General features: G+C 39.3%; 2 protein-coding genes across 10 annotated transcripts in view; one reads left to right on the top strand and one right to left on the bottom strand.

Moving 5' to 3' along the window:
- Positions 1 to 17,626, top strand: part of LOC145277398 (E3 ubiquitin-protein ligase Jade-2-like) — a 119,576-nt gene that overhangs the window by 44,924 nt on the left and 57,026 nt on the right. The gene's annotated exons all lie outside the window — the stretch shown is intronic.
- On the bottom strand, positions 4,570 to 5,760 carry LOC145282256 (uncharacterized). The gene has a single exon (XM_080132245.1). The coding sequence runs from the start codon at positions 5,758 to 5,760 to the stop codon at positions 4,570 to 4,572; it is 1,191 nt and encodes a 396-aa protein (XP_079988371.1).

Here is a 17,626-nt window from a genome sequence, read left to right on the forward strand (position 1 = left end):
TATACATTAGTTTCCTTGTTAAATTTTATGTTAAAAAAAAAAAAAAGCAAATGGACATTACTTTTCAAAATAAGGAAATTTCTAATTTTTAATGATGGACTGCATTCATTATTAATTAGAATTTATTTTCTTCCTATCCTATTATCAAGCTAGTTTATTACTTGCACACAGTATTCTGAACGAATATTAAACCGGTTTGAATAAAGATAAGCCAGTAAAAATCATAGTGGTTGTTGAACCTTGACATTTTTGCAGTAGAAAATTCAGTGAGTTAAATTTGCAAAAATGTTGGCAAATTGGATGATTTTTATTTTAAATTTACATCAAATTATAATGATTAAAAAATTTAAACCCTCATGTTCAATTTTAACAGACTGGTACAAGAATTATCAGAAACAAGAGTTTTATATATATCTAAATAAATGCAAGAATTTTTTTTTTTTACCTATCCTAACTATATTAACATCCAAACAAGTCATGCTTATTTAATTCTATGGTGCAATATAAAACTTTGAAACGCATTGAAACCCACAGACACTTTTTAGGTCTTCATAATTTGCATATTCATTTTATAAACAACTTATAATAAATATCTCTTTACATCTTTGAGATACTTTATCTGTCTGTTGGTGCTTAGTGATGAAATAGCATTTTGATCTAAAGGTGTAGATTGGATGGGTACAACACCATCCACTATGACCATGCACTTTCTACAGCTACATAACATACCTAGAAAATGGAGCTGAAAACCTGACATGGTGATATCGGACGAGGAGAACAAAGAAGCAACCTTAGTAATTAGTGTCCCCCAATGATGCTGAGTACAACAGAGCCGAGGGGGGGGGATAATAAAATATCAAGGTCTTATGTATGACATAATAAGAAACTGAAATCTTTGAAAGATCTTCATCATTCCAGTAATTATAGGAGCAACTGAGTTCATGGAAAAGAATTTCAAAAACTACCTGACAAGTATACCCGGTATAAATGAATTTCTCTATAATAAATGGCAACAAACATGGAACAACACCTGTGTAATGATTTAGAACACAGAAGTTGAATGATAACCAGTTAATAAGGTCTTTTTCATCTAGAATCACAGGTATGCATGTTGAAATAGAAGAATGAAAAATTGCCAAGATTTTACAGAAACTAACAATGCTAATATGACATTCACTCTGAATGGAAAACTTTCAGGGAGGGTTTATGAAATGATATACAAAGGTTCAAGTTCAAGCATCTCTGTTTTTTAGATGATAGGTATGGAAACATTGTTGTCTAAGGATGAGTTCTGATAGGTTTTTATTGAGCGCTGTATCAGCCTGTGAGGTTTCATGAGGTTCTTTGCATACACCTGATTTAAATGAGGCATCTGGTTGTAGAGATGGAGTCGCCGATGAGATAACAAGAGTCATTAGTATTAGGTGCTACATTTTGTAGTTTTGGGGCAAGTTGACGCAGCAATAATGTTTCCTCCCTTCCAGTTGGAAGTCTAACATGGGCATATTGAAGGTTGTATTCTAGCAATTTAACTTTGTCCACAAAAAGGTTCATACTTGGTTGACCCTACATTACGTTTCATCAGGACTGGACCTGGCTTCAAAGCCAACTGAGAAGATATGTTGATTTCCGATTATACTGGAATATTCACTTGTGAGGTGTAGTGTTAGTTGCAGTACACAATAACAAACGAATGCAATGCATCGCGCAAAACTGATTCCCAATGAGAAATCCGCAGTCTTTGTGACTCCAATGCTAGCGATATTGTTTTCTGTAACGTGGTATTTAGTTGTTCTACCTGGCCATTTCTCTGAGGGTTATAGGGAGTTGTACAGCTTGTTGCTATTCTCTTTCTATATAAAAAAAATCTGTTCTATTGAAAAGAATGATAGGCTTCTGTCAGTGAATAAAGGGAGGCATGCCAAACAGTGAAAATAGTTAACGGAAACAATTTATGACTGTTTTTGAGGACATATCTTGACAATGAAAGGTAAAGGGAGATGTATATTCATCGATAATTGTTAATAGATATTTGTTTTGACTATTAGATAGCAGAAGACCTTTAAAATCAACACTTAGGCGTTCAAATGGTTGTGTCACTTTGACAAACTTCAAATTAGTGGAATAAAAACAAAATGGTGATTTTAATTCTGCACAAATGAAACAGTTCCCAATAGTTCGTCGAACATCCTTAGAGTAAAGGGAGATTACGCAGACATACAAAATGAGACCTTTGTGTGATGCCTGGATGATACAATAAAACGTGTAGGTCTCATAGGCTAGTTAAATTAGTTGAGGAACAAATCACTTGATAAAGTATGTTTGCGGCTGCATTATATTTCCCTGGACAGTATATTATATCAAATATAAGGGTTGATAGTTTAATTCTCCAGCGTTCTACCATCTCATTCTTTATTTTGCTTGAGTGTTTCAGGTCATACATGAAAGCTACGGAGTGTTGGGCTGTAATGAGTTTAAAGGCGAAACCGATAAGGTAGTGACATCTTTTACGCACTGCTCCGATGATGGCATGTGTTTCTTTTTCAACTGAAGAGTAATGTTACTCGCGGACTGAAAGAGATCAAGAAAAGAAAGCAACTGGGCAACCGTTCTGATTGGGAATGGAAGCCTGGCCGACGTACAAAGCATTTGTTTCTATGGTAAGGGGTATATCTGGATCAATTGTCGTAAGGGTTCTCGAGTTCTTCTTTGAGGTTGGTGGAATCCAAGCAGGATTCAGGTAGAAGGAAGATTTGGTTCTGTTCTAGCCGTCAAATTTTATCTGAGAAACGAGGAATTCATTGAGCATAATATGAAAATATTCTGACAACCCGCAGTTGTGATTTGGCATCTTGTGGTGGGGGTAGATATCTCAAAGCATGGAAGCGTTCAGGATCTGGTTTTACAACTCCAAATGACACTTCATACCCTAAAAGGGTGACGCTCTCATTTTGCATAATGCTCTTGTTCTCACTGAAACTTATGCCATACTTCCTGACAACATCTAAGAAACAATTAAATTTTCATCATATTCCATCATGGCCGCATATAGTGATGTTATCAACATATGCGAAAGTATTGGCAACCTTCTCACGTTTTATTAGATTGTCTGTCGATCGTTTGAAACATGATACACTATTTGTTACGCCAAACCGAATATGGCAGAATTGATATAGATTTTCACAAACTTTGAAAGTTGTGAATTTCTTCTTGTATTGGTATTTGATGATACACATTCTGCAAGTCCAGGATAGTAAAAACGGAAGAGCGAGCAATTTTTTTTTTTCTTGTCTTCTTTTTTTTTTTTTTTTTTTTAAATCAATTCTTGGTAAAGGATAAGCATCAAGGTACATGAACCGATTGATGGTCTGACTATAGTCGATGACAAGACTGTTCTTGTGTCCATCATTAGTAATTACTAGAACCTGTGCTCGTCTTTTAGAAGATCATGAATTTTGGATTGTATAAACAGCTGATGAATCAATGAGTGTCTTCTGAATTTTGTAGCAATAGGCTTGCAACCAGGCAATAAATGTTCGAAAGATACTATTATGGTGCATACAGAGAAGAGATCTTTGTAGTTCCCAAAGGGTATCTCTACCTTTTAGCAGTGACCTAATGTACTGCTTGATAAGTAGATGAGTAGCACACCTTTCCCTAGTCGACGAGGAATGGGCGAAGAGACTGACGATCTTGATGTAGTCTGAGTGCGTCCTCCAAGTTCCACTAAAGAATACTGAGCATTCTTTTTCACAACATGAGCATGGACAATCAAAATTCTGATGTTGAACTTAATTCAGCCGCTGACAGTTTCTTCCATTTATATCACAATGTGCGCTGTTAAGACTATTCTCAACTGCGCAAAAACTGAAAGGTCCCATTTCAAAAAGTATTTGCTCATAAACAACTGCAATTTAAACCTGCTCGACATGCATTCCTCTCCCTCACAAGTTCACAAGGAATTTCGGGTGAGTGACGTGAAAAAGAATGCTGTTCACTCTACACTCTGAAACAATAGAGAAGAGGGTTGGTTAGCTTATGTCCTAGGTGATGAGAGGAGATATTTACATTAGCTATCTCCCCCACCCACGGTGAGTTTTTTGCGGGCACGACAAAAAAATCCTGTACAAAAGTTCTCTGAAGCTATATACACTGTGATAGAATCACTAGTCTTGGTTTCGTCGGGGCCGCAACCTACTCGTTGGTGCAGTCTCTGAAGCACCAGGAGCGTTGTGTGGCATCAGTCGGCCCAAGGCCCTGGGGGCCTTCTTGACAATTGTATGCATGTTCTTGGGGGTGGTGTCGTTTCCAGTTCCAGCGTTCTTGGGAGTGGCAGAATCTCTAGCTGGGTTAGAAGCATGAGGGGTAGTTGGAAGGATCTCAGAAGGGCTCAATGGCACGTCATAAAAATCTTTATTGCTGGACTTATGTATGGGACTATCCGTTGGATTACTAGCATGGACTTCTGGCAGGGTGGCAGGAGAGTCCTCTGACGCCCCTGGTATGGTGCTGACAGAGGTGTCTTCCGGCAGCCTGGTGACTGGTAGGAAGGACTCTATCATGTCCTCATTAGTTGTGGTTCTGAAAGGCTTGAATTTCCGAAGGTGTTGTCGGTTTCTGAGCATGTCTCCCAGAGCCATCTATCTTGACGACATATTGGTGAAATTGTCTCACCTCCACAACGGTGCCAGTTCGTTCCCAGCGTTTAGGGTGATTTCCAGTTAGGTTTTGAATATACACGTGATCCCCCACGCTTAGAGGGGGCAAAGATCTTGTATGCTCGCTCCACTTTTCATGCTCAAGGGAATGACGTTTTGCTAGTGCCTTCTCCCTGTTTACAAGCGTTTCAGACCATGTGGGGTGGGGGCAGTACCGACCCATTGGAATCGGGATTGGATCTCTAATGGGTTGTCCGAAAACTATAAGAGCAGGAGATGCTTTCGTCTCTGGGTCGATGGAGTTGTGGTATATTAGCATCGCCCGTTGAAACTTGTCCACATTGATGGACCCTCCTGCTGAGGTGTTATCCATCAGCATTCGTTTGACAGTTTTGACTGCAATTTCTGCTCTGCAGTTGGCATGAGGGTTGGCAACAGAGGTAAGGCCGTGGTAGACTCCCCATGATAGGAGGAAATCCTGAGTCTTCCCAGCAGTGAATTGGGGTCCCCCGTCAGTTGTCAGCTCCTCAGGCACTCCGAAAGTCACAAAGACTTCTCTTAGGCGCTTGATGAGGCCATCTGCGCCGTTCTCCGCTTGGAATATCATTGGCCAGTTAGAGTACCGGTCGACCACCACAACATAATCATGGTTGTTGTGTGTGAAGTAGTCGCTGGCGATCTTGTGAAACGCGTTAAAAGGTGGCTGCATAGCATTAGACATTGCAATCCGATGGCAGTAGGTGCAATTGTCCCTGACACGTTGGATGTCGATGCTGATATTGGGCCAGTAAACCAAGTCAGCCGCGCGGGCACACATGAAGCTGATTCCCTGGTGGGCCGCATGCAGGGCTTCTAATATCTCTTGGCGTAATGTTGCCAGCACAATGATGCGGTTGCCGGCAAGGATCACGCCATCAACGGTGCAAAGGCTGCTGGAGATGCGGTGGTACGGCTGGAGTGCGGTCCTTAGCTGTCGGCAGTCCAAAGGAAATCTGTCATGAATCAGTCGGTGTAATTCCATTAGGTCTGCGTCCGAAGATGTAGCTTCCCGCACCATGTCCCAGGAAACCACATTAGTGACTGCATAAAGAGTGTTAGACATGGATGCGTGTATCCCATCATCCTCTCCAATATCTGCAGTGTCATCTGTGTTAGAAGCATCATCTGCGTGGCCGGCGGCGGCAGGTGGGTACCTGGAGGCAGCGTCAGGTCCCAGGTTCTTCTTTCCAGAGATGTGGATGACTTCAAAGTTGTAGGAGAGAGTCTTTTCCTTTAGATTCAACAGATGGCGATTGTCTATCTCCGTCAAGGAGCGGTCATTGAGTATCCCAATCAGCGGCTTGTGGTCGGTAGCCACAGTCAAGTTAGCATCCGAGGATGTAATACCGTGTTTGGTGCAAGGCGTAGACAACAGCGAGGGCTTCTCCTTCAATCGGTGCATACCTAGATTCTGCCGCGTGCGTGAAGCGGCTACCCACCAGGCAGAGCTTCCAGCCCTCCTTGCAGCACACAGGCGTCCTGGTGGCGCAGTCACAGTACTTCTGCATCATGAAGTATCCGATGCCAGTGACCGACCAATTGGTTAACAGACAGGTTGGGCGGGATGGCTGGAACAACCTCACTCCTTCCTTTATTTCCTCTATGATCTTGTGCTTGGATTCAGTGAATATCTCATTCAATTCCTCCGTCCACTTAAATTTGGTGGATGGTTTCAGGAGATGCCGGAAAGGCTGCATGCACTTGGCCATGGAGAATGCATATGCTCCTTGATTGACCAATCCAAACCAAGCCCGTGCGCCAGTGATGTCCTTCGGGGTAGGGAAATTCCGAATTGATTCCAAGAACTTGTCAGACGGGGTGACGTTAGTGGGCGTGATCTGGAGGCCCGCAAAAACAAAAGTCTCTTCGGCGAACTGGAACTTTTTTGGGTTGAGGGTAATCCCATTTCTGGCGCAGAGGTCCAACCACACGCACGCCTGAAAGAATGATGCCTCAACTAAGTCAGCCCACATGCACGTGTCATCCACACACTTAACCTTGTTTTTGAAGTTGGCGATAATAGCATCAAATCGCTGGTTGTAGGCGTCGCCACTGGCGAGGAAGCCCTGTGGTGCCACCTTGTAACGATAGCGACCCCATGGTGTTATGAAGGTTGTAATGTGGCGATCTTCCACTCGGATGGGAACAGAATGGTAACCATTCCAAGCGTCCGTGACAGTCTTCCGCGTGTGTTGGGGGACACGATCTGCCAGATGGAATGGACTCTCCACATGGTGAGTCTGCCTCACGGACCATCGATTCTGTGGCTGCAGATCCACTGTTCTTCTAGGGGAGCCGTCAGCATTTGCGGTCCCCACTATGTGGGAACACCAGGTGGTCGGCATGTTGGGGCTGACCTTCTCTAGGACGCCGATAGTGACGTCTCTCAAGGTCATTATAGACCTTATCCTGCCAGTGTAGGGGGACCAATGCAGGCTTATGAATGGCGACTGGCTTTGCGTTGGGGTCGATATGGAGATCCAGCGGTTCACACTTCATCATGGGAAGTGGCTGGTGCTCGCATGTATTAAACGTTGTTGATGAATAGAAGTCAAGCAGCCATTTCTTCAGAATTGGCACATTTTCATCGGTGGGCGCAATACCTGTTGGAAGCTTTGTTCGTATAGGTGATGGTAAATCTGTGCGTTTTGGGCACGAACACTGCTTATATTCATCTTCCACTGTAGTCAGGGAGTCTTGAGGCCAACTTACTGGCACAGTTGGGAAACTGGCAGGTATGGCCCCTAATGCCACTAGTGCTTCACGACAAAGGAAAGCTTTGCCGATTTTCCTAGACACATATAACAACTGCTTTGTTGTTTTTGGTGTGCCAGATACATCAGCTGTGGATACCTCCATGAAGATACCTCCTTCAACCCCTAGGTCCTCCTCGATAGCTCCTCACATGGACAATTTGACAGGGAATATGTCAGTCTTGGTGATGCTCATCGCAAGTGCTGATCTGATGGGTATGATGGAACTCTGACAACCAGAATCCGCCACCATAGGTATTTCGATTGATGTGAGGCTGGAGGATTTTAGTGGGCAGCCAAGCTTCTTGTGGTCATCTGGTAACGGGGTGAGCTTCACCGTCATCATTGGGTGGGGCTTAGAAGGTCTAGCGACCCATTTGCCTCGTATACATGATGTTCGATTGGCTTGCAGCTGCTAGTTAAGGGTTGATGAGTCTGGATGGTACAAAACTGGTCAAATAGTGTGCCAGCTTCGTCATCCCCCATGTGCAAGGTGTCATTACTGTACTTGGGCTTAGCCTTACGGCGAGGGTTCTGAGGGCACCACCTGGAAGATCTGTCTCGGTGGCCCCATAACCCGCAGTTTGAGCACTTACTGCAATTGGTCGCAAAATGGCCTTTTACAGAGCACTTGCTGCATGTTACAGACCAAGCACTGCAGGACTTGGCTCTGGAATTCCGGTCGTTTGACTTACCATGCTGTAGTTCTCCGCAGGCCCAGCACTTGCTCTGTTTGTTGCTGCAAGATGGTTGTGACTGGTGGGGTTTGTCGTTGCCATGGCTCATGGCCGCGGTAGTTTCTCCAACAGCTGCCCTGGTGGATTTACTCTGTTCCTTCTGGGCTATATAGGCTACAGTTTCCTCCAGGGTTCGGTCTGTTTTGGAATCACCCAACAGATCAGAAAGAATCTCTGGATCAGCAATACCACGAATGAGATTATCCCTAATAATCTCACTGCTATAATAAGTGTGGCCACAGCCCGGTTCCTTACACTTTGCTGTGTACTGGCATAAAGCGGACTGACCCCTGAGAGCGGCAAGGAAGGTTCTGATAGGGGTACCAGGGGCCTGTGTCATCCTACTGAGTCTGATGCGGTGGACCAGAGTGCTCTCCTCCCTGACTGCCAGGCGCCTTATAGCAGCAAAGAGGTCTGCCTCGGTCATTGATGACACATCTTCCTGCAAGTCTCTCAAGAGGTCATTCATGAGGTCCTCATCACAGCAGTGAAAGAGAGCCGTGGCATACATAGCATCAGTGATAGCCATGCCGGTCTTATACATAGACCATTGTCGCTTGAAGGATGACCATTGATCGGGGGTGCTTTCAGCACCAATAGATGGGGACTTGAGCTTAAGCCTGGGAGCTGCTGGTTGTTGGGGGTTGGCCATCAGGGCTGGATGGGCAGTTTGGGCATGAAGGTTCATGGAGGTAATGAGCACGTTACTGAGGGATTCAGGGAGTTTCTGGGATTTCCGGCCACATCCAGTAACTGGGCAGGTGACTTCAATTTTGTCGCTCATTATATATTCAGGTGTAATGAGTTGCTTTCAGAAGCAGTGAGATCCGGACGATGTGTAGTCGTAGAACAGCATAGAATCTTCGTTCTTGTTTCCCGAAATATGCTACTCTGAGTAGAGGAATAGTAGATTGGAAATGAATACGAGAATGGGAAGACAGTTCAGCCCGTCCAGGGCAAATATTTATACCAGCAATTTCGCGGACTAACAGTATTTGTGGAAGTCATTGCTCAGATTCCCATTATGAAGAAGGAAGAGAGGAAAAAAGACAAGAAAGTAGCTAGTAATATGGACCATACGTCGAAAAACTAAATAAAGCCATTAAAACTTTCAGAGTGTAGTGTGAACAGCATAGATGAGTACCTATTTACTATGCCTCCCCACGGGACAGAGTTAGACACCAGGGTCGTTAGTAGCACACCTTTCCCTAGTCGATGAGGAATGGGCGAAGAGACTGACGATCTTAATGTAGTACTAAAGAATGCTGTTCACTCTACACTCTGAAACAATAGAGAAGAGGGTTGGTTAGCTTATGTCCTAGGTGATGAGAGGAGACATTTACATTAGCTAATTAGGGTGTGGACGCCATTGATATCTTCCTGCGAAAAGTTTGTGTCGGCCAGTTGTATTTATGAATGATGTTCGATATATAGCTTTCTGAGCAACCAGTATCTACCAGAGCCTCCAGGATTATTCCATTCACTGAAAGTTTAGTTATGGCTTTTGACAGACAATCAGGTGAAGCAGTTACAACAGATGCGATTGATGATTCACAAGCAGAAGTTATTTTCTTCAGGAAGCGATTTGATCAGCAGACGTTGGAAATGTCCCCTCTTGCTGCAGCTTCTACGGATCGCATCACAGGCGGAGCATTTAATTCATGGTTTCGATTATCACAGAAGAAACATTTTTCCTCACTGCAGCCGAAACATTTTTGGACGTACAAGAAACCTCACAAGTCACTGATGATTTGGTGGTGGCGCCACATGGTGTGAAGTTGATATAAAATTCGGCTTCTTTCTGGGCTGTTTCTTGAGAACGAGCCAAGTTGGAAGCGTCTTTCAAATTGAGTGTCCATTCTAAGAGTCGTTAAATTGTATAAGAGCAAATGCCTGTTATGAGGGCATCACAAACTGCTTATCACGGTGTTCTTAGACCGTTACTGCCTCAGAGCGAATCTAGCTTCTAAAAAGAAAATCATAAACCGTTTCACCAGGTTCATTTAGAGGCTGTCAAAAGATGTCTAGAATGAACAATGTTAGAGGGCTTTACAAAAAGAGATTGGAGTTCAGCGATGACTGATTCATACGAGCCAAAATTTGTTATCAATTTGTGTACTGGATGGAAGATGTAATTGATAAGAAAGTCTAGTTTGCTAGTTGGACAGTCGATTGACCTCAGGAAGTTGTTGAATGTACACAGCCAATGTGTCCAGTGGTCTGTGAAATCAGGCGCTGAACGGTTACCACCGAAACACTGTGGCTTCAGAAATTGGTCCATTTTAGATTAAATTCTAGATAAATAAATTTTAATAATTCGGAACACGGAAGACAAATGATCACCAGATAATAAGGCTTTATTCAACTAGTATGACAGGTATGCATGTCGAAATAGAAGAATGAAAAATTAAGATTTTACACAAAGTAACAATGCTAATATGACAACTCCAAACAAATTATTTCAACTAAAACCCACAATAGATAAATATATCCCTGCCCTCTCAAAATCCAGGAAAGAACAAGTTATCCTATCTAGGCCCCACATGGGGCACACAAATCTCTCACACTCCTTTATATTGAGCAAAGAATTACAACCAAAATGTAGCGTATGCTAAATGTCTATCACAGTCAAACACATCCTTATGAAATTTGAAACACTAAAGAACCTCAGAAAGTCTTTCTTCAAAAATATGAAAAATTTATTTGAATATATTATTATAGAAAATATCTTTAAATTCCTATAAGAGCTAAAAGTATATCAGAAGATCTGAATCAAGAAAAATAAAGAATCTCAACAAAAAAACATAACTGATCTTAAATAACTCATGGAGGTTGATAGATTCAAAAAAAAAAAAAAAAAAAAATACCCGGTGAATCAAGTGCAAGAGATACAAACATGCACTTGAAGGGACAGTTAGAATCTTAAAAAGATCTCTCTGTTGGAATGTATGAGATAGCAGGTGAATGTCTGGCCTTCGATAAAAACAAAATTAAAAAGAAACTGAAAACCTGTCTGTGGTTGGTCAGTTATGCTTTAAGTTTAAAATAAACATTTTCATTGCTAAACAATTAAAAAAATCTTAAGATATCTCGTCTCTTTAACATCTAAAATATGCAAATCTGAAATCTTCTAGAACCGCTTCAGATAGAGAGGCCCAGTTTGTCTAGGTCAGATGTACACATCCAATACTATTATTAATACTGGTTCAGAGAAAGAAACCTATCACTACTTGAAGTGTTGAAATTGAAGTTTGCCTTTGAATTGCCGAATATCGTTAAATGTTTGTGCAAAAAAAAAAAAAAAAAGGTTTTCTTCAGTTTGCAATGTTTCTCAGCACATGCAAAAACAACCATCTTTTTTTTTTTTGTTTTGACGTTCGTAGAAAATCTGTATTACTTTCTTCCTACTGACATACGAATTAACCGAACATTCAAACGACTCGGCCAAAAAAAAAAAAAAATGTTCTCACAAATGAAAGAAATACTGGCTTTTTATATGCTCAAATTAGACCATCTTAATGTGCATATGTCACCTTTTTGTTTCCTCTCGGTCAGGTTTCCAGTTCAAGTGTCTTTTTGCAATATGCACATATTTCCATGACCGTTGTCACACTACTGTAATGCATCTACAGTTTACAAATATAAAGAATTCAGTCTCTAGTGTTGGTTAAATAAAGTGTAAACTAATAGAAGAATTAACTACATCAGTCAATGTCAGAATTACATATGGTCATGGTTACTTTGCCCAAAATAATTAAAAAAAAAAAAAAAAAAAAATCTAACGTATCAATCAAGGATACTGTATAAGTAGGGAAGAATGGTTTATCAGTGAAAAAGTAATCTTCTATAATATAAATCTCCCCTGTCTGTTTAAATGTATGTATGTATGTATGTATGTATGTTTGCCTAAAACTTTCGACAGAGGTGGCGGATTTTCATGAGATCAATATGGTTTCGGACTACAAATATCGAAAAATTAGATAAGAACATTGATTCCTTCATCCTCAACTGAGCCCGTTTCTACAGGGAGGGTCAGATTTTTTTTTTTTTTTTTTTTGCATCGCCATTTTTGCAAGTCATCGTATCGGTTGGAATGACTTTGCTTAATTTCAACGTTCCAAACTTCCGGTCGCGTCATGGAGTAGTGGTAAGACGTCAGGGTTTTTTTTTCTCACTTTCTCTTCTGCTTTTGTGTCACGGGTTCGAGCCTGCCTGCCAACTACCAGTTGTTTTTTTTTTTTGCTCAACACACACCTCCAAACACCCGGGCAATGCCAGGCACCCAGGCTAGTGTAACAATAGAAGTGAAATTTATATATTTTACTTTTTAATATTTGCAAAGAATTATTTCATGTTCATTCCTGTTTTTTAATAGTTTTTTTCTTATCAATTAGTTCGAGCTGCGGATGAGGCCTACCAGATTTCAGACATTCACTTGCTCTATCTCATACATTCAAACCGAGAGGTCTTGTGCAATTGCTTTTATCTCTCTTGCACTTGGTTAACCAGGTATATTTGGCAGGTAGTTTTTAAAATTATTTTTTACGGGTCTGCTTGCTCTTGCAATTACTGGAATAACAGATCTTTCTAAGATTCCAGTTTCTTTTCATGTCATACATAAGAAACTTGGTATTGTATTATCTTTTTTTATTTCAGCTCTGTTTAATCAGCATCATTGTGGACATTAACTTCTAAGCTTGCATCTTTCCCCTGGTTTCGAATCACTATGTCAGGTCTAAGTTTAAGAACTCCATGGTGTAAATTTGACGACCCCCCCCCCTCCAAAAATGTTCCAAACCATTCTTGAATCTTCCTGATGCTTCTGTGGGTTGTTGGCTCCAAAGCTGTGACTTGGGAAACCCACCTCCACAAAATAGAAGTTGTAGCTGGAGACATGATGGTATGACTAGGTGCAAGAGGAGAATACTGTTGGGGGACATAATATTCCGTACGAGGCGACCGTCAGATAAGACGAGATACAAAATTGGAGCAAATTCTAATAAATTTATTATATATCGGTTGTATAAGATGACTGCTAAATCACGAAACCATGTTTAGCCTAGGCTGGAGATTCCAACACCCTGATTCTTATGAAATATTGAGTTTTACAGATGATTTTTTTAACCCTAAGGGTCGTCTTATACGTCAAAATATAGGGTACACTTTGAGATACTGCATCCCTGACACATCAAAACCAGAAAAGACAGTAAACTTCTATCTGTGCACTCCTGGGACGCACTTCATTTTTCAAAATAAAAGATAATACATCTATTGCAATCAGCTGTTACAGTTTCATTGTTAAATTTGATGTTAAAAAGAACACACACACACACACACACACATTAAGTTTTATTAGTGATGGAACGATTCTAATGTTTTTCCAGATTCCAATACAATTATAGATTCCGTTCCGATTCTTTTAAACTCTGTAAATATTTAACTGTAGGGTTATTTTTTTAATCATTTTTCAGATTACTGTCATAGAAAAAAATACACAATATATGTATATATTTTCACAAATGTAAAAATGCACTTATAAACTGATCTATAGATTTTAATTTTATTGGGAGTTTAAAATCAATAAATATGTATCTTTTTTTTTTTCATTAGTGCCAGCAATGGAAGATTAAGTTATATACAAAAACAAAAGAATTGTTTTTGGCATTTGAAAAAACAGCACAAACTTTTAAGATTACAATACCCCCCGAAAGTTCTGATTTTTACGATTACGATTAATCGTCTCAACACGGGTGTGTGCATGCATATATATATATATATATATATATATATATATATATATATATATATATTAGTGTTGGGTCAATTAGTCGGTAATCGAAAAAATCAGAAATTTTTGGGAAATCAGAATCAGAAGAATTTGTGCCTATTTTCTGATGCCAACAACGATTCTTTTAATTGTCTTTTTTATTTGATTTTCTTAAAAGAAAAATATTCTACCGCTGATAGTAATACTAAAACAGCGAATATCTGATTTTAACCTATCAGTAAAACTAAAATCAATAGTATCTAGTGTATCCTTACGTTTAAGAAAATATCTGCACATTTAACATGTGTTTTTACGATAATTGTAAAAAATAACAACTTCGTAGTTAAATATGTAGAGATTTAGAAAGAATCTAAATCGGGAATTTAATACGGAATCTGTAAAAATACTGGAATCGTCCTATCCCCAATATATACATAACATTTTTAATAAATGTTATACATTGAATTGTTCTGTAATCAAGGCACCTTCCAGCCTATTATGTCACCGATGCACCAAAACGAAAACAAAACATTCTTTCATTTTCTATTACTTTAATTACATTGTATATAAGTTGATAGTGTGGTATAGTCACTCTCCTAGCTAATGGTTGTTGGGGAAACTTTAGATGTGGTCATGAGTGTTTAATTAGACAACATTGCATTTTCTATGCGTATCTTTTCTCTAGGTTAATTTGAGATCTTAGCCGCTTTCTCTCGGGACTGCTTTTCCAAATCAGGTTTTACCCAGGCAGCAGAGTTTGAAAATAATGGTTCAGGAGTCTGCAATTTTTTTTTTTTTTTTTTTTTTTTTTTTCAAATAAGGTAGGAGTTGAAATTTACACAATTTTTTCAGGGTTGAGATTAGAATATTTTTGCAGACGTATGTGTGATAGGAGATATGTGGTTTTACTTTTTGTAAAAAAAATGCGTTTTATGCTTCACTTATAAGTTGGAAAATGCAAGAAAATTTTTTTCTAAGCGATTCAATATAATGCTATTACCAAACCAATTCCAAATAACCATATTTAAAGCAACGCAGACCCCCCCCCCCCAGATTTTTATGAAATTAAATTTATAGAGTAAATTTTATCAACACATTACATACATTTGATTTTAAATGGGTCTTCAAGCTTTAGTACGATTGGGGTATGGTTCCTGATTAAATCCTCCCAGTTATTACCTCCCCCTTTGGTAGGGAGCCATTGGTTTATTGTCAATTATTTGGAAATTACCAATGGGTCCAATCACAGCAAATTTTGCACTCCTCCAGAGTGCCATCTTTTGTGTGGAATTAGATTCCTCACTGTCATCAAGTCTTAACTTTACTGCAGTAGAAGGCAGGTAATTATACTCAGATTGGTTCTCTCAAAAGGGGGGGGGGCAACTACGTTTTAAAAGTCAGGAATCAGTTTGATGTTGTATTTATATACACTAACGAGTTTACATTTACATGAAACTAAGAAAATACTTATGATACTATTCAACTACTCCAGCCAGAAAATAGAAGTATTTAAAGCAGTATTAGCAAAACTATGGCAGAAGATAGGAGTATCTGTTGATTTCAGTGTGTCAAATTATTAATAAAGTAAAGAAAAAACACAATATACCCATGACTTGTTTATTGAAGTAATTTTCAAACATTAAATGAACTAGGAAGAATTCTTAGAGCACAATAACTACAATAATTTCTACGTTGACATAATTAGTAGGGGATATGTGATTCTTTTTTATGAATGACTTGTAAAAGACGTTGGTCTACAGAATTAGTCAAATTTGTGATTTTGTCAAGTTATTCCTCGCGATACCTCTTGGAGAGCATCCCACAACTCATCTTTGCTCTTAAATGGGCGTCCACTTGCATAGAGGCGTCGCTTCATGGTATTCCAAAGGTTCTCAGTTGGGTTCAAATCTGGTGAACTCGCAAGGTTACATTGACCAAAATGTTCTGAAAATAAGTCAAGATGAGAACAGTAGTCCGAAGTATCCAAATAATATAATGGTCCTGAATATGACCTTAAACTATATCCGATTGTGAGGCCCCGGCTTGCGGGTTTTGGGGAGTGTGGAGCAACCCTTTAATTGCCATTGCTCCCAGGGCCACTCTGACCCGGAGTGGTAGTATCTGTTAGGGTCTCAACTATGGGTTAAATAGAAACCAACTTGAAAAAAAACTATATTCTATTAAAAAAATTTTCTTCTGGATTAAATAACCTGAAAAGGGTTGATATCTTGTAAAACAAAAACAACCAACCAAGTGATATGAATTTTTTAAACATGGAATTTTTTCTACTGCATTTCTTTGGGTATTTGTTATCAGGTTGCAGATTGCTTTTCAGGAAATGATTGAACAAAACTATCCTATGAATAGGAGATCAATTCATAATAATTTGGATTAATCCGAAGCTTTTGACAGGATTGACTCAGGTTTTTGTCATCTGTTTTAGTGACTGCTGGTTTTAATCTGGATTTCTACAAGTGGATTTCCATTCTTTATTGCTAACCAAGGCTCTACGGACAAACTTATCTATAGTTGACCTTTGACAACTAAATATTTTCGTTCACTAGCCAAATAGAAAAGTTACTAGTCAAATCCACATGATTTTTAGAATATGACATCTTTGTTCTGTGACGAGTATGTACATCATAAAGATTTTTCTGTGTTTTTTTTTAAGTGTAATTCTAAATATACAACAAATTTTATGTTGATACTTGAAGGTATAAACATTCTAATTTCTTATTTTTTAAACAGCCTTCGTTAAAAAAAAAAGTATATTCTATTAAACTCTTATTGTTTAAATAATTTAATTAAATAGAATTGTAGAAGGCGGTACAATGTACAATGCAGAGGTAATGGAAAGATAAGCTGAAGCAGGTGAGAAAGTTTTATTAATGCAACTTAACTTGGCCTTCGGGACAAGATCAAAGTGTAGTATCTGTTCTTCAGATGCTGCACTTCTATTTCTTGTTCTCTTTCGGTGGAGGAGAAATCCTTCACGACTGAGACAATTTTTATTTTTGTACCTTTTCTCCACGTTAAAAAACGACCCTGGTGTCTAACTCTGTCTCGTGGGGAGGCATAGTAAATAGGTACAAATATGTGTACATATTCATATATTTTTATACACATTATATTTATATTTGCACAGTGGTTACCTAGGAAAGTCGGTCTGGTGGTATATCTGTGTTATGTAATATTTCGAGAAAGATCTCTTCGTCAGATATTTATTTGACTTTGGTTCAAACGTGCTGTTGTAAATAGTAACAGTATCATCCACCTCTTAAATAATTTAACCTTGTCTTATAAAAAAAAATTTTTTTTTTTTTTTAAGTTGAAAAGGTATTTTTCACTCGGTAGTGAGCCTTTGAAAATTGTCAGTGAAAGCAATACAATCGCCAAAAGATAAGTGTTTCATTATTTCTAGTCGCAACTTTAAAAAATCACTCGCAAATGCGACTGCTTCACTCGCAATGTAGAGCCCTGCTAACAAATGGCAGTGGTGCAGGTAAATGCAAAGTTGTTTGTTGTCTCTTGGTCATTATGTCAATATTGTCAGCTGTTATTCCTACTTTATACTCTTGCGTTGGAGTTGCTACTTCACACGCTGAGGAATAGGCCGACATGTTCTATTTTATGCAAAGTTGCTTTACCTAGAGGGGTACAAAAAAAAGGATT

The sequence above is a fragment of the Euprymna scolopes genome, chromosome 1, assembly GCF_053919585.1.
Source record: "Euprymna scolopes isolate OS-2025 chromosome 1, ASM5391958v1, whole genome shotgun sequence".
Classification (NCBI taxonomy): domain Eukaryota; kingdom Metazoa; phylum Mollusca; class Cephalopoda; order Sepiida; family Sepiolidae; genus Euprymna; species Euprymna scolopes.

What these genes read in the sequence shown, in the direction of transcription:
- LOC145282256 (XM_080132245.1), bottom strand. Translation starts at nt 5,760, where the DNA reads ATGTCTAACACTCTTTATGCAGTCACTAATGTGGTTTCCTGGGACATG.